The sequence below is a fragment of the Rana temporaria genome, chromosome 1 (genome assembly GCF_905171775.1).
Source record: "Rana temporaria chromosome 1, aRanTem1.1, whole genome shotgun sequence".
NCBI classification, from domain to species: Eukaryota; Metazoa; Chordata; class Amphibia; order Anura; family Ranidae; genus Rana; species Rana temporaria.
The window spans coordinates 364,808,296-364,830,373 of record NC_053489.1 but is presented as its reverse complement, the minus strand read 5'-3'; the positions used below and the strand labels follow the sequence as shown (position 1 = coordinate 364,830,373).

Below are 22,078 nucleotides of genomic sequence, written 5' to 3'. Positions count from 1 at the left end.
GGAGGGGTGTGCCTGTACATGAAGATTGATTTGCAAGTGAACATAAGGGGTGACGTTACTAAGAGCATGAGAGGAGGTGGAATCCTTGCGGGTGGAGCTCCAAAGGGAGGAATAAAATGGAAAAGTAATAGTGGGAGTATGCAAACGCATACTTTGCCTATAAACTAATCATGAAAACACAATAAATGCAACACAACATTTTAAAAGATTTTTTTTTAATATTTCATCAAGCTCAAGAGTTACAACTTTTTTTCTTTAAATATTCTGAAGTTTAAATACAATCTGCATATGTTATAAAATGTAAACTTTCAGTTTTTTTTTTAACTTTTTTTATACATTAGACTATTTATAATCACAAGGCTTATACCTGTAGAATGAGGGGGGGAAAATAATAAAAATAAAAAAACACCTGTGAAATATGTTTCCAGCAATGTGAGCAATTATACCCACAGAGTTTTGAGGTAGAGAAGTGACATTCCTGAGCTTAACTCCATTTATACCAGAAGGGCTTGCAGCACATATTGATTGACAAGGAGACACAGGCTGCTCTAGTATAAACAGAGTCCATATAAATCTGCAATGTTTTGTTTTCACCACCAAATGCTATATAGCCCTGCTTTACCCAGATTATGGGGATATTGCCTATTTCTTCACCAATGCCCCCCTTCACCATTTTTCTTTAGGCTTAGCAGAAAACCCACAGGGCTACAGGACAATGTGGTGAAATGGTATTGACCAGAGTAGAGAAAAAAAAAAAGTCCCATAAAAGCAAGAAACAAATGATATTTTACAAACATTGCTAAATAATCTAACCCCTAAAATACAAACAGAAAGCCAAGACAAAAAGAAGAAATGTGTCCCATGCCATTTGACAGTTCTGGGGTGTCCCACCGCCCCCAGGATAAAAAAAAGCCACTGGACATTACCTAAGCACTTTAGCATGATGTAAATAGAAGGCATTTAGTGCATCTTGAAAAAATGATGAGGGATGCATTATGAGCAAAGGCTTAAATAAAAATGTGTATTAAGGTGATGCAAAGGATCCCAGAGGAAGCTAGGGGCAATGCACTAGGTCAGCTCAGTGTAAGACTAACAATACTATCAGAACTACTGGAAAAGTAGACTTTCAGACAAAGCAGACATCTGATTTTTTTAATGGATTCGAAAGACCATTACATATCAAGAACATCTAGAGCAACCTTTCAACATATACTGTGTGTAGGATCCGTGTAAAATAATAAGTACTATGATTTATAAGGTTTGGCCTTCTACTGTGAAACCAATAATACGTAGATGAGCAGTGTAGCTATTAGTTAATCTAATGTACCTATACCGCACAATGCAGGTGATACAATGAAGTATATCCACATGCACAGACAACCTGTTCTCACATTCATACACTTTCTCCAGTTTGTATATGTAGGTAAAAAGAATACCAAAATAAAAGCAATTTCTAAATGAAGCAAAGTCCCAGAATCCATATGGAATATCAAACAAACACCCCCTACAGGTCTTTTCCCTGAGGCAGTCTACAATACAGCACTCTGCCTCCAAAAACAATGTGTGGGGACAAAGGATAAAAAGTCACAAAAAGAAAAAAAGTCAAAACTACCCGCTTAACCCCCAGGCATAGGAGACAGAGCCACAGAAAACAATATATCCCCTGAGTTTAAATCCAGCTCTGTCTCAGATTCACATGGAGCAACTCATGTAAATACACACACACACACACACACACACACACACACTATATATATATATATTAGAGAATATTTCATTAAACTATCTATCCCAGCCCAATTATTAGGGCATGAAGGGAAAAGCAGCGAAAGGATGAGAGGAGGTGGTGAAAAAAATCCACACCCTGAGTCTTACTATACCCTGCCCAGCACACTCTATCCTTGAGTATTTATTTATTTTTTTCTAAATATTAATAAACTACTTTTAGACTGTATTTTCTGGTCATCATGACTCACGGGGATGACCAACCCCAAATAAGGCCGCTCTTTGACATCTCACATTACATTTATGTTTTCAGTGCAGTTAAAAGGACTGTACTGAATGGTCTTTGGGAGTAAAAGGCTACAGGGAATGGGTAAGGGAATCTACCACAAGACACAGGCTCAAAATCAATATTACTATGAGGACCTTTTACATATAAAATAAAATGTTGCCAAAATTAATTGGCTGTGCATCATCCAGAATGTGCAGTATGCAAGGTTCCGTAGTGAACTATTAGACAAACCACAAACCAGGTCATATTAATGGCTCATTGGGACACAAACTGGCATTTTAGTTTTAGGTAAAAACTGGAAAGTTAGACCGCCCAGTGGCCCCTTAGGGACTTCAGTGATAAGTTCACCATGTTTGAGCCGCCAATTCTGCCCGTTACTACTGTGAGTAATTGTGAGGGGCTCCATCTCTCCTAAAATATTTTTTTGTATGAAATGATAAAGAATGCAACAGAGGGGGAGGAAGAACGAGACTCCAAGATAGAGAGGGGGGGGGGGGGACAATAGCTGGGTGACCTTTTTTCCGAGTCCTCAGTCCAGCAGACTTAACCTATATATGACATATCACTCATCTGGGATAATGCTTTACCTTGCAATATAACTTTTTCTCCCATTTATGGGGCCTTGCCAATTTCACTTGCCAGGAAATTAAGAGCAGCAGGACTTTCTGAAAGTACCTACAAATGCTTTTTTTTTTTTTCCTTTAATCTTGATATAACTGACTAAAGATGCATTTAAGCTTCAAGCAAGCACAAAAGACTTACTGGTGAAACTTCACATATAAAAAACTTTGTATGTTTACAAGCATGATAGTTCAAAAGGGGACACAATCTTAAGCTAAAATAATATTCAGAGAGATGGAAGGCAGCAGAATAAAGCAAGCCAAGTTGCACAGCACTATGCATACTAGGTCCCAGGTGTACTAGAAGATGCAGAAGCCCTATAGAAGCCACTGAGCCCTACCTAGTTCAACAAAATATTTTATGTCTGTCTGTTGAGCCTAAAAAATAAAAAAAATAAAAACATATCACTTCAATATGGAAGGTTACTTTGGAACGTGCATAAAATATAAAAGCGCAAAAGTGTCCATAATTTAACAGATGTGGTTTCTCCATTATACGGCTTACATCTTCTGGTCAGCCATTCAAATAGCCTCCATTTTAAACTACTATTTGAGCAATCAAGACAACAGTAGTTGGGCATTGTGTAAAACTTCAAATAGCACTACTTATCGACACAAACAAGTTATTTGGTTGGGCATGGACAAAATCGACCATTATCTGTTCTCAGTTAATGTTCCAGAAAAACCTGAACTCCATATATTGTTTCCTCAGAGTGCTTCACTTTCCATCCAAGCCACCTGTTTTGAAGTTGATAGAGCAATGTAATGCAATTTTTTAGCCAGCCGATTGGAAAACATTTTAGATGTTTTTTTTTTAATGAAAATTTTTAAAACAGGAATAACCTGCTTTGCGGCAACTTACTTTTGCCAAATGACCCGTATAAAAAAAGTTGCATTGGGGAGGGAATCAATGGAATGGTGGAGGCTACTTGAGGTTTAGATGCTACCTGAACCCCAAAACTTCAGGCAACCACAGGAATATATATAAAAAAAAAAAGCCAAACATTCAGTGGTCTACATTCCCTGCTCCCCATGATTACATTCTAGAGTCTGTGAGGGCAGGAATGGCTAGACCAACAAGCCTTTTGAAGAGCAGCAGGCACATCTCATCATACAGATATTCTGTGCCCCCTTAAAAGTCCAGCGCCGGGGATACAGCAATATATATATATATTTTTTTTTTCTCTCCTTCGTTTAAGAATAAAAGCCATTTACACAAAAATCTCTTAAAATCTCTTCCTTTGTCGGTACTAAAAGTTTAAAATAAAAAATAAAATTGCATGTAAGTAGGATCCTGACAGCACAGTTAGGGTGAGGAAGTGGGCAGTGTTTTTTTGTGTATGGAGGTATTACAATAATAATAATAATAATAATAATAATAATAATAGAAAAAAAAAAAGTATATTTTATATATACTTACTTTTTTTACGATCATTTTTTTGCAGTGCAAGAAGTGAGGTATATGAGTTTTCACAAAAAGGACAGGGGCTGACACTTCAGACCCCATACTGGCTCAGCCCAAACTTCCTCGCAACCCTACTATGCATTCCAGGGGTTTCCCACTGACAAGAAGCAATAAACCTGAGTGTGAAACAGAGCAATTTCCTGTTTTTGTGTTTTGTTTTAGTTTTCTCCTTTTGTTTTTGGCGTCAGCTGTATTGGGATTTGGCGGTACTGTCAGGGTGAAGAGCTGTTGGAAGAGGGAGCTGGGGGAGCAGAAAGTGGTGCCACCGATGTGCTACTGGCCCCTCCCATACTGGCAGTCCGGGTGACACTTCCTTTGCTGATTCCAGACGTTGAGGTAGGAGGTTGAGCAAACAACACACCTAAGGAAAAGACCGAGAAACATGATTAAAATACAAAAAATGGGGCATAAAAACAACAAATCTATAACAGACTAAACTGCTATTACTTTAAACACAATTGGGGGAATTAAAACGTATAGTGCGGTTAATGGCACAGGAAACTGGCGTGACTGATGGCCACCACATTCACAAAGCAGACAGCTGCTACCCACACCATTTCTAGAAACTAGTGCAGGTTCTGCACCTTACCCTGCCTATATTTGTCAGTTCACCAGGGAAAACTTCCAGCTTAGCGGGGTGTAGGTGGGAAGAGGTAATGAGGTTGGTTGGTAGGGGCAGAGAGAGCAAGAGCAAGCAAACTGCAAGTAAATCTATGCCATGTCATTAGCAGAGGGATCTGTGCCCTCTGTTATATAGGAGCAGGATCTGCTTTGTTTTTTCACTCTATTATCCATTGGGATAACGCTCTTCATTAAAAAAAAAAAAGAACGAAAAAAAAATGTCATCTGAGTGCAATGAGATTTGAAAATTACAGTCACATGTGTAAAATAAAAAGCTTTGTTTTACACTACCCGGGATAATAATGTAAAAATTGTGTTTTCTCGTCCATTCAGTTACACAGAAATTGTTAAACTTCAGGTCATACTGCTGCCTACAGGAGAATTGACAACAAACCATAAACTGTAGGCCAGCCAAGAAGAACCCCTCATCCTACCAGCATGATTACATTTTTTTATAGTGTCGAGAAGACTGACTTTTTTTTTTTTTGTTCTACTTTTAAAAGATTTGCCTATTTATTTTTTATAGCTATCTGGCCCATCTTATCCTCAGGGTAGCTGTGGAGTGCTGCAACCAGATCCTGCTGAACAGCCTCTGGCCTTTCCAAGAACGTTTTTTTCTGTTTTTTATTTTTACTAGTATGAACCAAAACCTTAGAGGTTTAAAAGGCACACGTTTTTTTTTTATCTTAATGCATATGCTTTAAGATGAAAAGCCTATTAGATTACCTGAAGATTTTTGTCTTCAGATTTACCAAAACTATGTAGTGCAAGGACCTGCCTGATTGCATACAAATTGAAACTCTTGAGGTTTGTCCTCATATTATATGGTTTTGGTAAATCTGAAGACAAAAATCTAATAGTGTGTATGAGGTCTAACACTTACCCGAGGTCCCTCTCTGTCCAGTGATGTCCACAAGTGTCTCAGTCATCCAGATTCTCCTTACCGATTGGATGACACACAGCAGCGGCGCCATTGACTCCCGCTGCTGTCAAAGTCAGCTAGCCAAACTGGGGAAGAGGGGGCGGGGGCAGGTCTGGGCTCCATGTCTGAATAGACACAGGAGCTGTGACTCAGCTTGGGTGCCCCCATAGCAAGCTGCTTGCTATGGGGGCACAGAACAGGAGGGAGGGGCCAGGATTTCAGAAGAGGACCCAAGAAGAGGAGGATCCAGGCTACCCTGTGCAAATCCACTACAACAGAGCAGGCAAGTTTAACATGTTGGTTATTTGTATAGGGGGAAAAAATGAGCCTTTACAATCACTTTAACTACTTGCCGTCGCCGCACCGTCATAATACGTCCACAAGGTGGCTCTCCTAGGCGAGATCACGTATTATGACGTCCTACCTTTTAGCCGCCACTAGGGGGCGCACGCGCGCCGCCGGAGGCGCGCGCGCGCGCCCCCCGCTCGCCCCCGACTCCCGTGCGTGTGCCCGGCGGGCGCGATCGCCGCCGGGCACACGCGATCGCTCGGTACAGAGCGGGGAACGGGAGCTGTGTGTGTAAACACACAGCTCTCGTTCCTGTCAGCAGGGGAAATGCTTTTCTTCGGTTCATACAATGTATGAACCGAGGATCAGTGTTTCCCCTAGTGAGGCCACCCCCCCCCCCCACAGTAAGAACACACCCAGGCATACTTAACCCCTTCCTCGCCCCCTAGTGTTAACCCCTTCACTGCCAGTGGCATTTTTATAGTAATCTAATGCATTTTTATAGCACTGATCGCTATAAAAATGCCAATGGTCCCAAAAATGTGTCAAAAATGTCCGAAGTGTCCGCCATAATGTCGCAATACCGAAAAAAAAATCGCTGATCGCCGCCATTACTAGTAAAAAAAATATTAATAAAAATGCCATAAAAATACCCCCTATTTTGTAAACGCTATAACTTTTGCGCAAACCAATCAATAAACGCTTATTGCGATTTTTTTTTACGAAAAATATGTAGAAGAATACGTATCGGCCTAAACTGAGGAAAAAAAATGTTTTTTTATATATTTTTGGGGGATATTTATTACAGCAAAAAGTAAAAAATATTCATTTTTTTCAAAATTGTCGTTCTATTTTTGTTTATAGCGCAAAAAATAAAAAACGCAGAGGTGATCAAATACCACCAAAAGAAAGCTCTATTTGTGGGAAAAAAAGGACGCCAATTTTGTTTGGGAGCCACGTCGCACGACCGCGCAATTGTCTGTTAAAGCGACGCAGTCCCGAATCGCAAAAAGTACTCTGGTCTTTGGGCAGCAATATGGTCCGGGGGGTAAGTGGTTAAAGGGTCTTTGAGCCTGCAGCTGCTGACAAGTCGCTCTAGTTCAGATGTGTCAACACAAGGCCAGCTAGGCAATTTTATGTGACCCTGGCACCTCTCCTACAACTATGGCATTGTCCTTGTCTCTGATCCCACCTTGTCGCAGCAGCCGAGAGGACAGAACTCCTCTGCCAGATCCTGGCATTCTCTGTGCAGCTGTGGAGAGGCTTGTCTCTGCCAGGTCATTTCATGTGGCCCTCACACATCTCCTGCAAATGCAGCAACCCCCTCATCTCCGCTCCCCTATCTCAGTAGTAAGCAGCAGAGACGACAGACCATAGTTACTATAACTATTTAAGACCTCCTCCTCCAGATCCTGCGCCTTAGCAGCACCCCCCTCATGTCGCCTTCCCCTGGTCTCAGCATTCAGCAGCTGACTCCAGCCCTCCTCTGATCCTCTTCCAGACCATGCACTTTCTGCTTCCAAGCTCCCCCTCTAGCTTCTTCCCAGCTGCAGCACAAGGTAAGGGGGTGTGATGCAAGGGAGGGTGTGGGACACTTGACATCTGCTGTAAAGGGGATGGGGTGCTCTGGACATCTGTTTTTAATATGAGAATGATACAATTTTATGCCCATTTAAAAAGAGGGTCGGGGGTTGCATGTCGCTGGTATTATTCACAAGAAACTTTATTGGAGACTTGTTAGACAGAACACCATGGCAGAACCATGTTCTGTCTGAGCAAGTTTCTTGTGGATAATATCAGCAGTGTGCGACCTCCTTATCAGACTTGCATCATCTGCTACAGGAGTGTGAGCGGGCTCCGTGCTGGTCTGCACCAGCCAGTCACAGCTTAAAGTGGATGTAAACCAGAATAAAAAAATTATTCTTTTTGCTGTCACAATGTAGAGTATACGATTTTTTATCATCTTTGCCCAGTCTTGCCACAAAGTTAATCCAGCTCTGAGCCATCCTCTTCTTTTTTCAGCGATATCAACAAACAAACAGGAGAAAACTTTTGTCCGTTCTTCCCCCTTGCTGTGAATGACAGGTTATTTACATAGCTCATGCACTAGCTTGAGACAGGCATTATTTTTTTTTATTCCCACCCCTACTCCTTTTCTGAAGTCATGTGGTTACTTTTCTGGATGTTAGTGATCATAGCAGAATTTTGTGTAAGGAATACACAGGAGAAAATGTTGACAAGGGGAATGTAGAGGTGGGCGGGGAGTCTATCGACATCACGACTCCACCCACCGAGCTCCAGACAACAGATCCACCCACAGAATCTTCAGTTTTTCATTTCTTATAACAGACAGAGGAGAGACATTTGACAGACAAGGATATATGCAGGGAGCCATTTATATCCTTATAGATCAGCACTAAGGCAGTGGTTTAGAAAGTATGAGAGTGGGTTTACATCCACTTTAAGTCTTTAAAGTGGTTGCAAATACCAGACTTGAAATCTGAACAAATCCTTCTATGGTGTGTACTTGTTCCTCTACTATCAGCATGAATCACTTCTGACAAGGTTTACTGGCACTAAGAGGAAAAAAAAGTTAACAGGGTTCAGCTGATTGACAGCCTCAGCTCTGTTCCTGTGTGTCCCTTCCCTCGAATCAGCTGTCAGAGCTCTCCTAATTGGGCTCTGCAGAGTGTGATTTCAGCTCCCCTCTCGCTTTTTTTCTGACAGGTCAGCTTTATAAATTCTAGACTTTGAACAGATGTAGAGAAGAAAAGACAACAGATAAACAGGTACAACTTATGTAGGAGGATTTGTTTCATCTTTGTGTATCGCCCGAGTCTAGTCTTTTCACTGGGTATATGTAAGGGTGTACGACCCAAATTACTACTAAAACCAGGATTAATTAAATGCAGAGGCAATTATTTACTATAATAAAGTGGATATGAGGTTGTGATGTAAAAAAAAAAAAAAAAGACAAAAAGATAAATAATGTCAGAACTTCTTCCCACCTTTATTGTGACCTATAAACTATGCAACTCCTTTAACCACTTGCTTACTGGGCACATTTACCCACTTCCTGCCCAGGAAAAATTTCAGCTTTCAGCACTGCGTCAATTTAAATAAAAATTGTGCGGTAGTGCGACGTGCCTCCCAAACAAAATTGACATCCTTTTTTATCACAAATAGAGCTTTCTTTTGGTGGTATTTGATCACCTCTGCGGTTTTTAGTTTTTGCGCTATAAACCAAAAAAGAGCGACAATTTTGAAAAAAAAAAAACACTATATTTTTTACTTTTTGCTATAACAAATATCCCATTAAAACAAAAAAAAAAATTCTCAGTTTAGGCTGATGTGTATTCTACATATTTTGGTAAAAAAAAAAAAAAAAAAAAAAAGAAGAGCAATAAGCGTATAGTGATAGGGGATAACATTTTGACTTTTTTTATTATTTTTTTTTTTTAGTAGAAATACAGCGATCTGCGAATTTTGTCAGGACAGCGATATTATGGCGGACACATCAGACACTTTTGACACATTTTTGGGACCATTCACATTAATACAGCGAACAGTGCTATAAAAATGCACTGATTACTGTATAAATGTGACTGGCAGTGTAGGGGCTAACACTAGGGGGCGAGGAAGGGGTTAAATGTGTATCCTGGGAGTGATTCTTACTGTGGGGGGGAGGGGACTGACTGGGGGAGGTGACCGATGCTGTGTCCCTATGTACAAGGAACACAAGCATCAGTCTCCTCTCCCTGACAGGACGTGGAGCTCTGTGTTTACACACAGAGCTCCACGTCCCTGCCGATCGCGGGTATATGGCGGACATCGTGGCCGCCAGACAGGCGCATCGGCATCTCTGTGTAATAAAACCCCACCGGGCGGGAAATGGTTAAATAAACTGAAAACTTTTTTTTTTTTGGGGGGGGGGGGGGGGGGGGGGGGGGGTAAAAAAAACTAAAATAATGTGGTTGCATAAGTGTGCTGTGTTCAGAATTAAGCAAGCACATTCAAACTCATGTGAGACTGTGTTCACACCTATGTGAATTGGATGCAGATTTGCCCACATCCAATTTGCATAGCAGGAGAATGTGACTGGCTCTCTATGGAGCCGGTTTACATGTCTCCGGGACGGATGCGAAGCGCACTGCACAGAAACGTGTGCTTCTTTGCTTCGGTTTCAGGGCCGAATTGGTCTGCCCAATTGGTCCCTGAAAAAGAGAACAGGGATGGACAGCATTGCTGTGTGATCTGTGGTCAGTTTAGGGGTGAACCAAGCATTAAATAGGAGTCAGTAAACACCAGCCATCATTTAAAGTGACTCAATAACCCCAAATAAAAGTGGCAAGCCTTTTCTTAAAAAGAAAAACATCCAAGACCGACTAAAGTTTGCAAAAAAATATAAAAAAAGGTCTCCCAAAAGCATGTGGGAAAATGTGTTATCTGATGGAACCAAAGTTAAACTTTTTGGCCATAATTCCAAGATATGTTTGGTGCAAAAACACTGCACATCACCAGAAGAACCCCATACCCACAGTGAAGCATGGTGGTGGCAGCATCATGCTTTGGGGCCGTTTTTCTTCGGCTGGAACAGGGGCAGTCAAGGTAGAGGGAATTATGAACAGTTCTAAATACCAGTCAAGATTGGCACAAAACCTTCAGGCTTCTGCTAGAAAGCTGAACATCTTTACACATGAAAATGACCCAAGGAATACACCCAAAACAACAAAGGAACGGCTTCACTAGAAGAAGATTAAAGTTTTGGAATGGCCCAGACCTGAATCTAAATCAAAAAGGGTTTTGCTCTCACTGTGGATCCAGTAGTAACCCACCTTAACAAAAGAAATCACCATTCCAGTGGAAGATACACCTGTCTTAAAAAGGTTGTAAACCTCCCTGTGTAAGTTGCATCTATAGGCAAGCCTAGAATAAGGCTTACCTATAGGTACTGTAAATATCTCCTCACCGGCACATGCGCTTTGTAGGAACCACCGCCCGTTCCGTTTCTTCAGGAGAGTGTGCTGTGACTGGCTGCTCCGGCAAGCATGCGCGGGAGTGACGTCACGTGGCTCCGGCCAGTCACACAGCCCTAGATCGCGTTCCTGGAAGGAAGACAATGGATGCGGCCTGCAGTGGGGACGAAGCGGGCTAGGTTTGCAGGTGTCACATGCATACTAGCACATTATGCCTTTAATATGCAGGGAAGAAGAAAGGAGGAAAAACCCAATTGGGTTTACTTCCTCTTTAAGGATCTCACGGATAAGCATTTGGAGGATCTCTTTAGGACTTGGTTCATTCTGGAAAGGTCCTGCTCCTCACCCTGTCTTAGCGGTGATCCTATTTTGCCAGACTGACTGACTAGTCAAAGGCTATTAGAAGGAATCCAATCACTTTTGTGGTTGATTCCTTGTTAACAGAGCATTTGGAACATATGAATATAGCCTTGAACTACAGTTGCAATAGACTGCTGTGGTTTCCCGCAGAAGTCCATCAGTTCACAGGTGAGGAACACTTTCGTTAAGACTTTGCACATGCGTGTAGAAATATACACACGATCTTCCTGGCAGCCAAAACCTGCATAAAAAGTTTCCCGTAGTGGATCTCAAATCATAGGTATATACACATGTAGGTCTATAGAAAAATTAGATATGTTCAGTCATTCTGAATGAATGCACACAGAAGGCCAAGGTCATTCTGCAATTGTACTGAAGCCACCTACACTTTATGTTTATATCTGCCTGCTTGTGCTGCTGGCTAAACATTGTTGATGGTTTTCTTCTCTCTGGCCCTGAATGAGCAATTCACTAGACAGAGGTGGTGGAGCATGTCCATTTACCCATGTCCATTTACGTGCTACTATATTACGGTCCAAATCTCAGCACAAATGAAAAATTATTCTGCTTTGCTATTAAGAAAAAAAAATGCCATGGGGTAATACAGAACAAAACTCAGCTGTGTGAATGGGTCAATAGAATACAATACTGCTGTGTTCAGATCTCTACGCATTATGGATTAAAAAGCAGTATTTTTTTACATGCCTTAAAATGGACCTTGAGTAATTTTTTCATAGTTCCTTCAATTAAACTTTCTGCCCTTGCGGTGTTATAATTGGAAGTCAAAACTAATTTGGTGGCAGTAAATACCTTATTTTCTATACTTCCTCTTTCATTGCTGGTAAATAGCCTAGGCAAGTGACATGGTTTCCTTCCTTCGCACTGACTCCCGGGAAAGAAATGTCAGATATTCCAGGACTGCTTTTTTTCCCCCTGAGAATGTTTGCTGTCAGGGAAGGGGGCAGGAAGAGTTGAGTAGGACTAGGGGGAGTCAGAGTAGAGGAGGCATAGATGGGGCCGGATGACGGTGGAGGCGTGCAAGGATGGATTGTGCAGGCGTGGGTAGGCCAAGCCCTTCATGCGCATCCAGGCCTGTGTGTCCATGTTACTACAGCAGCCACAGCAGAAGTTTGCTGCCGCTGCTATAGTGACCTGTACACATCTACTGCACGTGTGGCCTGGAGCCCCCTTACCGCACATGCGTGAGATTTCACTGGGCTGGTGAGAGCAATCACCACTATTCCCGTAATACTGTGGCCAGGGCTAGACTTGTTCTCACTACAAATGGCCACTCACAATAGCTGCATTGGAGATAGAAACAAATCATTTTGACACACAAAAAGCAAGCAGATATATTTACCATTTCCAAATTCTGCTGTACAATGTTTAAACTGCATACTGATGTCGTTTTTTTCTTTTAAATCAGCAACTTGACTGCAGTTCCTCTTTAAAGTGTTAGACTGCTGAACCTGTATCAAAGAGGAGCTTATGCCGCATTGCCTTTGAAAGACAATGTCTCTGAGTCTATACAGAATGCCAACATGGAGGGTGCCAAAGGTTGCAAGAGCACCCATTATTCTCAGCCAAATTATTACTACCTGAGAAAGCTCATCCCTCACTGGAAGTTAAAATTGAAGTTTAGGTATGACAATTTTTACATAAAATTACATTGGTCCTGCTTCGACCAATGTAAGTACCAGTATGTGCCATGTCTGTGCACTGCTTGTGATTGCCCCTAGTTTCCAAGTCCCTTCCTGATTGGTTGCCCTGCTGTTTACTGAACACAATAGATCACTCACTTGGCATGGGTGCCATTCCGAAAACACTTTGCATTTCTTCAATGAATGCAAAGGGGTCTCCGACTAGACAAGGCGGAGATTGTGACTTCACTGCCCTGCCTCTACACCTCATCCAATCAGAAAATGCTTAGAACTCATTGCGGAAATGGCAAGTGTTCTCTTAATGGCGCCCATGCTGAGTGAGCGACCTCCTGTGATTACTAAGCAGCAAAGCAGCCACTCAGCACAGTAGCCAGAAGCTAGTTGAGATAACTATAGTAGCAGCGATTTTCAGCTTCCATAGGTATGGAATATACTTACATTGGCTCAAAAATTGCCATGTCCGCTAATGTGGCTTTCAGATAGTCTGACTCAAGGACCAAAATTTACCACCCTGCTTCGTGGTCTCTGGCTTTAATCGGCATGGCTGTTGAAGCCTAGGTTCTGGGACACAGGTGCATCTCTGAATTGGTTACTTCTACAATTTAATTTGACTATCCAGTCAACGATTCGATAAAAAAAAAAAAAAAAAAAAAAAAGTCAAAAAGTGTATATTTATTGGTTTGCGCAAAAAGTTATAGCGTCTACAAAATAGCGAACCTTTTTATGGGAGGAGGATGTCGTCTATGCCCAGCGATGACCAGAGGTTGTGTTATGGGGCAGATATCGACGACATCCTCCTCCTATGGGATGGCGACCGTGATGCATTAGATCTTTTCATTTCAGATCTACAGCATTTTGTAGATAAGGGGTACTCGGAGGACTCCCTTAGACACACTTTGGAGGGGGTTACTCTACTCAATAGGAGGGACTTATTCACAGAGAGGCCACCAAGAACCAATAGGGCACCTACTGTCCCCTTTACAACCACCTATTTGGTGCAACACTTCAGTGTCAAGAAACTCTTGGGGAAACATTGGCACATTCTTACCAATGACCCAGTACTTAAACCTGCACTTCCAGATAGACCACAGGTCATTTTCAAGGGAGCTCCATCTCTTAGAAATAGAGTGGCACCAAACATCTTGGATCCCCCCCCATTAAGAGTTTTTTTTGGAGTATATCATTGGGTTTTACCAGTGTAGAAAATGTAGAGTCTGCACACTAAGTGGATGCAACCATAGACATACTCATAGGAGAGAAAATAACCGCTCAGTAGTCTTCAAAGAACCTCCTCACTGGAACCAAACCATGGGTGCAGGCAATGCAATAGTGATGCAAAAATACAAAGGAAACTTGGACAGCCGCACTCCAAAAATTTTCTTTTAAATAAAATCGATCACAAAATCAGGGCAGGGGCCAGGTATTGGCCAGCCCATTTGTAGCAGCGAAGCTCAACACAAAAACTGTGAGTACTAAAGGGGGAGTGGGCAGAAAGATCAATACTGTAACTGCGGTTTTACCCCCTGTTAAGACAGTTCAGACCAACATGGAGGGAGCACCCACAGGAAGGGAGGAGGAGCCTACGTTGAGGGATCTGTTGCATGCTATCAATGCTTGCAGAGACTCAATAACTGGTCTGGATGCAGAGCTTAAGGGCATCAAGGGGGAGCTCCTCTCAATGGGGGACAGGGTGAGTAAGACGGTGGAAAAATTACTGTCTTGGAGGAGAGACTTAGTATAGTCGAAGATGATCTTTCTCCCCTTAAACAAATAATTATTGATATGAAAAGAAAGGTGGATATGCTGCAAGAATTGACGAATTAGAAAACAGAAATTGCAGAAACAACGCCAGGATACTAGGCATGCCTGAACAGAGCGAGGGAGCCAATGCAATAGCATTTTTGGAGGGATGGTTCAAGGAAGTTTTTGGGGCCACATCTTTTTCACCATTTTTTGGTATTGAGCAAGCACACCGAACCCCTTTTAAGCCTCAACCGGCAAATAAATATCCCAGGCCATTACTTATTAAAATGTTCAATTACCTTGATAAAGAGACTTTGCTTCGGAAGGCTAGAGAAAAGGGAGACATTTTTTTTAATAGGTCACGAATTTCATTCTATCAAGATTTTTCCCCAGACCTGCAGAAACGAAGAGGAGAATTTATCCCTGTCAAACTAATTGTTCAGCAACACAAATTAGAATATGCGTTACTTTATCCCGCGCGCCTGCGAGTAAAGGCGAAGGATGGTATCATTTTTTGATACCCCAAAAAATGTGGAAAGGTGGCTTGAGGAAAACAAGAAAGATCTTTAAATCCTTTTTTTGGGGATATAAGCCATGTGAAGAACAGGGCTGGCTTTGAGACTTTTTTTTTTTTTTTAAATAATGCACAAAATTCACAGAATTGCACAATTTAGTAGTAATATAAATAGTATGGATTTCTGTGGGTGTTTTTTTTTTTTGTGTTGTTGTGGTTGTTAGTGTTGTTGTTGAGGTTTTTTTTTCTTTTTTTTGTTACAAGGAATAATGCACAAATGGTACAGAATGCATAAAATCTGAACAATTTAGTAGCTGGATGAGAGTTGATATTATAAAGAGGAGGGAAAGTGCATGGAAAGAATGAAATAACTAGAATGAAAAATGAGGGTATGCATTTTAAATTAGTTGAAAACACAAAAAGAAGCACTGAAGAGGCACTGAAGCACCTAAGAAGGATTGAAAAGTAACTAAACAGGGGGGGGGGGGGGGGGGGCGAGGAAAGGTATAAAAGGAGTAGAGATGCATGGTAGAAGTAAGGAGCGAATGGGTGTGAGTGATATAGGGAGGTATGTGAGAGAAGAGTGGAGGAGTGTGAGGTGTGGAGAGGCCATAGGTACAACCCCGGGGGTAGGCCTAGATGGGCCAGAGGGGGGGGGGGGGGGGGGAGGATAAATCACAAGTAAATAGTAATCTACAAACACAATCACAAATAGTAAGGTGGCGATACATGTGTATTAATAGAGAAATATGGCTACAGTTAGATTTATTGCTTTTACACTCTAAGAGCACGTTACTAAATACCATAGCAGAGGGAAATTGTGTAAGTTTCTTCTCCTTTGTTGTTTTCTATGTTGTTTTAGAAATTCTAAGTATAACCTTGTTATGATAAGTCTCAATGAATAAGATAACAAAGAAGGGAATACTAATCATGACATGGAATATCAGGGGATTAGGGCACAGAGATACGAGGAACGCAATGTTTAGATACTTTGATAGGCTGCGGCCTCAGATAATATGCTTACAGGAAACGCACCTGCGGCCCGAGTCTATCCACATGTTGAGTTCACGTAAATATGCGAGACAGTACCATTCCACATATTGTCCCATTCTAGGGGGGGTTAGTGTAATGGTGTCTGCAAATGTTTTGTTCGAATGTATCCAACAACAGGTGGACGAAGAAGGCAGATACGTTTTCCTGTTATGCAAACTTAACAAGTTAATATGTATCATTGCTGCATATTATTCCTCCCCCGTTTTCTGTGGTACCCCTGAGAAAGCTGGCCCAATTTATGACTTTACATCCAGAGATTCCTGTGCTAGCATTGGGGGATTTTAATAACATCTTGGATCGGGGATTGGATAGAATGTCTCTGATACCCAAGGCGACAGGACAGATGGTTGGCAGATGGTTGGCAAGACCACGTTTGCTTTATTGCTTTTAGAATTGTGACGTCGCGATGTGTGGAGAGAGAGACATGGCGACGAGAGATGTTACTCGGCCATGCATGGGGGACTCTCTCGACTAGACATGGGCCTGGGAAACGAAGCACTAATGCAAAGGGTAAGGGACTCGGCTTACGAGCCAAGATTATTGTCGGATCACTCTACATTCTGGGTTAGACTGGATGCGACGATTGGAACGGGCCGCCCATTGTGGAAAGTGAACCCATTTTGGCTGACCTTACTTCCATCTCCGGATGGGACGGTAGGCCTGCTACAAGAATATTGGCAAATTAATAAGGGTACTGCTAGCGCAGGGGTGGTATGGGATACATTAAAAGCATTTTTGAGGGGGTGCCTAATCAGGGAAATATCGGGCATTAAGGCCCGTTCTAGGGAATGGGAGGATAAAATGAAAACCAGAGAACAAGCGCTGGTAATAGACCCCACTCAGAGTAATCAGGAGTCCTGAGTTGAGGCGCAAGCCTTGTACAACTCGGTACTGTTGACGGCAGCGGAGAAGAGGAGATACTTTCATCAACAGAGCCACTTTGAGGAAGGGGAAAATACGGGACACATTCTTGCATTGGTAGCCAGGGAGCAGAGGGATTCCTCTAATATTTTGGCTATAAGGGTGGAGTCCGGGGAGACGCACACTAGTAGCCCTGACATCCTAAAAGATTTTTATGAGTTCTACAGGGAGCTATATTCCTCTAGAACTAAGACTGCAGACTGGGAGATGGTCTTGTTTCTCCAAGACTGCCCCATTCCCCAACTGGCTGAAGAGGAAAGGGAGATGCTAAATCTCCCTATCACAATGGCAGAATTGAAGGAAGCTTTGGAAGGGGCCGCGCAACATAAATCCCCAGGTCCAGATGGATTACCAGTGGAGGTATACTCTCAATACGGAGAGGTTATATTGCAGCCCTTGCTGGAAGCACTATCTGAAGCAGTGGATACAGGAACCCTGACAGTATGCAGGAGGCTATAATAATACTACTTCCTAAACCAGGTAAAGATAAGCTGTCCCTAGATTCATATCGTCCAATTTCTTTACTAAATACAGATGTCAAGCTGTTAGCAAAAATTCTGGCCAAAAGACTATCAAAGGTTATAGACAGGCTGGTGCATCGAGATCAGTCTGGCTTTATACCTAACCGTTCAACAGCCGATAATATAAGAAGACTATATATGAACCTGCAGGTGCCTGTGGATATTCCAGGGGGTAGGGCTATTTTGTCACTGGATGCGACTAAAGCATTCGATAGTGTGGAGTGGCCCTACCTCTTGGAAATATTAACTAGGTTCGGACTGGGAGATAGGTTTATAACATGGGTAAAGGTGCTTTACTCTAAACCAAGAGCTAGACTCCGGGTCAACAATAACCTCTCCCTTCCATTTGAGCTACATAGAGGCACCCGACAGGGATGCCTGTTATCCCCATTGCTGTTCGCCTTGGCCGTTGAGCCCTTGGCGATACGGCTCAGAACTACATCGGAGGTGGTCGGATTCTGTAGGGGCCAGAAGGAAGAAAAGATCTCCTTGTATGCAGATTATATACTTATATATTTAGGTGGGCAGCATCGCTGCGAACAGCAATGGGAATAATAGGAGAATTCGGAGGCTTTTCTGGGTTTAGTATAAACTGGTCCAAATCAATATTTATGCCTATAGATCCGGTGGGGGAGCAGTTACCGGTAGGTGCAGAGCAGATTACTATATCAAGTAGTTTCTGCTATTTGGGTGTGGTGGTTTCTCCGGATACGTCTGAATATCTTCAGTTGAACCTGGGTCCACTACTGGTAAAACAAAGAGAAAAGTAACAGCTGGTACAAACTCCCCCTATCAGTGGTAGGGAGAGCCAAACTAATTAAAATGGTATGGGCTCCACAACTCCTATACATCTTCCATAATTCACCGATGTGGATATCGAACAAATGGTTCAAAATAATTGATACCCAGATGCGGGAGTTGATATGGAAGAAAAAGGTAGCTAGGATTAGTTTAACTACTTTGCAATATGGAAAGGATAGAGGGGGATTGGCGGTACCTCACCCTAAAACTTATTTTCTGGCCTCTCAGATACAACAGCTGGCGGGATGGGGACGGGAAGAAAGAGAGGATCCGAATAGAAACTCAGTGACTGGTACGGCTCCCTCATTAAAGGCAGCCTCTCATCTTGAGATGGGCTTGCCCAGTATGCCACAGTCAGCACCTACAGAAACCCTCCTCAGAAAGGTATGGGGGGAGTTACGGAAAACTTTGGGGACAGAGGGTGTGCTACCATTCACTCCGATATGGAACAATCCGAGATATGAAGAGCTACAGGATATAGCAGGTTTACTTCCTGGAAAAAATGAGGAATCTGGTTCTTTTCACAGCTGTATGAGGGTGAAGTGCTGAAAACTTATGAGCAGCTGTGTAGGGAATACCAATTCCCTTAGAAGCCGTAGGAAGTGGGTGGAAGACATTGGGGAGATAGACGGAGACCAGTGGGAGAGGGCGCTTGAATCTGTCCCGCTGGTGTCCGTTTCTGCGTCGCATAAACTGTCGCAACTCTTTATCCTACACAGGGCTTATAGAACTGCGCCTCAACTATATAGATGGGGAAGAAGGGATACTCCTATGTGCCCAAAGTGCAGGGTCCAACAAGGGGACTTTATACATTTGATTTGGAGATGCCAAAAGCTCCATAGGTACTGGGACGAAGTATCCCAGTGTATTACTAGAGTAGCACAGGTTCCAGTCCCATTGGATCCACATATATACTTGTTAGGGGCCATTGACCCTGGAGAGTATACAAAAGGAAAGTATTATATGGTAACTAGACTGTTGTATTTGGCAAGGAAACTCATTGCTCGCTATTGGATGGCCTCGGGGGTCCCCACAGGGAAGCAATGGATTGCGTACGTCAACTCCCTTTTGGGTAGAGAACATCTGGCATATAAAAGAAGAAAAAAAAAGAGGGTACATTTGAGGAAATTTGGCATGCCTGGTTGAGAGATACGAGTGTCGCACCACCAAAACTGTTGTTGGATAGATTTTCTATGTAGAATGTAGAGGGCAGGGGGGAGGGGGGGGGATATAATAAATAAAGAGATGTATATGGGTATATTATAGGAAAGCAAAAATGTTGTAAAATGCATGTTAATTGAATTGCAATGGATGTCGAATAGACATATCTATGTATGAAATAAGAAAAGCAAAATAAAGTGGATTTAAAAAAAAAAAAAAAAATCGATCACAAAATAAACATGCCACAGCAAGAAAATTTAAGAGAGTTTTTTTTGAGTATATCACTGTGTTTTACCAATGTAGAAAATGTAGAGTCTACACACTAAGTGGATGCAACCATAGACATACTCATAAATTCATCTCCTCCAGCACTGGACTAGAGTTTGAAATAAAATCTTTATGTTCTGAAAGAAAAAACACACTTACTGCAAAGATGGTGGACGTTGGTGTATTTCTCACTAATCTTTTTTTGCTTTTATTTGTGGAGCCTGATATGGGGTCAATACACATGTGACCCACATGTCTCAAATCCCATTGGACAATAACATAGGTCACGGATCACATGACGAGTCACATGATTCCAGGGACACACAATGTGAAATACACCAACGTCCACCATCTTTGCAGTAAGTGTGTTTTTTCTTTCAGAACATAATTTTTAACATCACAGCATTTGAATCATTAATGCACATGAGCCTCCTAGCCCTTTTTGTTTTAAATTATCCCCCATTTACATGTTCATCACATAACAGATCAACCCGGAAGTGATCTCTGATTGGGCGCATTCCCAGGAAATGGTTTGATGGGGTAATTTTTCATATATAAGCATGGTAGCAACAGCAGAGTTTACCCCAGATGATGATCGACTAGATCGAAACGCGTCGGGACTCTGCTGCTGCCATGCACAACCTTTCATTGATGCCCTTTGTTTTTATCGCAACTGTAAGTGTTTTTAACCGTTATTAAATATTATTATTTTTACGGTATCACACTATGCGACTTTGTTTTCTTTTATGTACCTTGGACATAATCTGATTCCTTATGAGCCAGCGTTGAGCTGTCGTTATCCCTCCTGCTCTGGCCTAAAGTGATCCCTTCAGGTTATCGTTTCAACTGGACATCCAGATCTGATTGATGGGGTTTTCAACCACCCACATAAAGTCTGTATTGACCCTCTGAGCGTATGCTTATTAGGGTTCAATACCTCTGGTAAGCCTCCTTTCCTGGTGGTGGTCATTCACACATCACAGTTATTTATTTCATCTCACTTTGGTGTTTGAAGTCTTTCAGCATATAAGATCATCCATCCACAGTGCAATTATTCACGATTCAGTATTATTTGTTAAACATATGGACTTTTCATTCTGATTCCATTGATATTTGATGTTGATTTATTTTCTCTATCATTTTTGTCATCATTTATTCAGCGCCACTTATTTGTATTTTTCCACATTTGTATTACTTTCTTGTTTCACTAGATTGTTTGTGGCTGCTCACTACACTGATAGCGCAGATTTATTTTGTTTGTATATCTTGAAAACCAGTTAGAAATTATGAAGATTGCTGCCACTTACAACAGGGTACCGTCTCCCATAGAATGTAAACTGTGATGTGGGCAATAGGAGGGGTAATCCCCAAATAAAACCCAAGATCTGCCGTAGTACACTGTGTTTAAAGGCCATCACCCTTATACATCCAGGTGGAGAGCGAACAGTCCCACAAGATCCTCCAGGTTTGCCCACTTCCGATAGGCCTATTCCCCCGCCCTCCAATGACAGCTGGGCTCCCCTAAAGGTAGGACTCTGCCTTTGACCAGAATAGCACTAGGTAGTGTTGAATACCTTACACAACAAACCTTGGACTTCACCTAAATGATGGGTCCAATGCAGTCACAACATTACAGGCTGACACCAGTCCTACAGTCCCCACACAATAGTAGTTTTGATGGAATAAATCAGCATTCTTGATTTTGCCCCCACACGACCCTAATCTCAACATCACCAAGTCTGTCTGAGATGGAGACAGGAGGATTTAGAGCCTGCCTACATCCACACAAGACCTGTGGCTAGTTCTTGTTTGGAACAACCTACCTGCCAAGGTCCTTCAAAAACTGTGCACCTAGAAGAATTGAGGCTGTTTTGGCAAAGGGTGGTCACACCAAATATTGATTTGATTTAGATTTTTCTTCGATTTGCTCACTTTGCACTTTGCAGGTGATGGACACTGGCGCACCCCAAGACAGGAAGTCCCCTCCTCTATATAACCCCCTCCCATACAGGGAGTAGCAAAGCAATAAGTATCCCAAGAAGAGGGGCAGGAGCTCTGTGTCCCGTGATGTACTGTTATAAAAATCCTATTTTCTTTTTTTCACATCACGGGACACAGAGCTGGAGAGTAATAACTATATGGGATGTCCCAAAGCAATGTCCCTTGAGGG

General features: G+C 42.2%; 1 protein-coding gene across 4 annotated transcripts in view; it reads right to left on the bottom strand.

Annotated features, from left to right (window-relative positions):
* Nucleotides 1-325: 325 nt before the first annotated feature.
* The window catches only part of ARID3A (AT-rich interaction domain 3A), a 102,035-nt gene continuing 80,282 nt past the window's right edge, over nucleotides 326-22,078 (bottom strand). For all 4 annotated transcript variants that reach the window (XM_040322175.1, XM_040322172.1, XM_040322183.1 and 1 more), the window contains exon 9: nucleotides 326-4,460. In XM_040322175.1, the coding sequence (XP_040178109.1) occupies nucleotides 4,312-4,460 (149 nt within the window). In that variant the 3' untranslated portion in view covers nucleotides 326-4,311. The remainder of the gene's footprint in view (nucleotides 4,461-22,078) is intronic.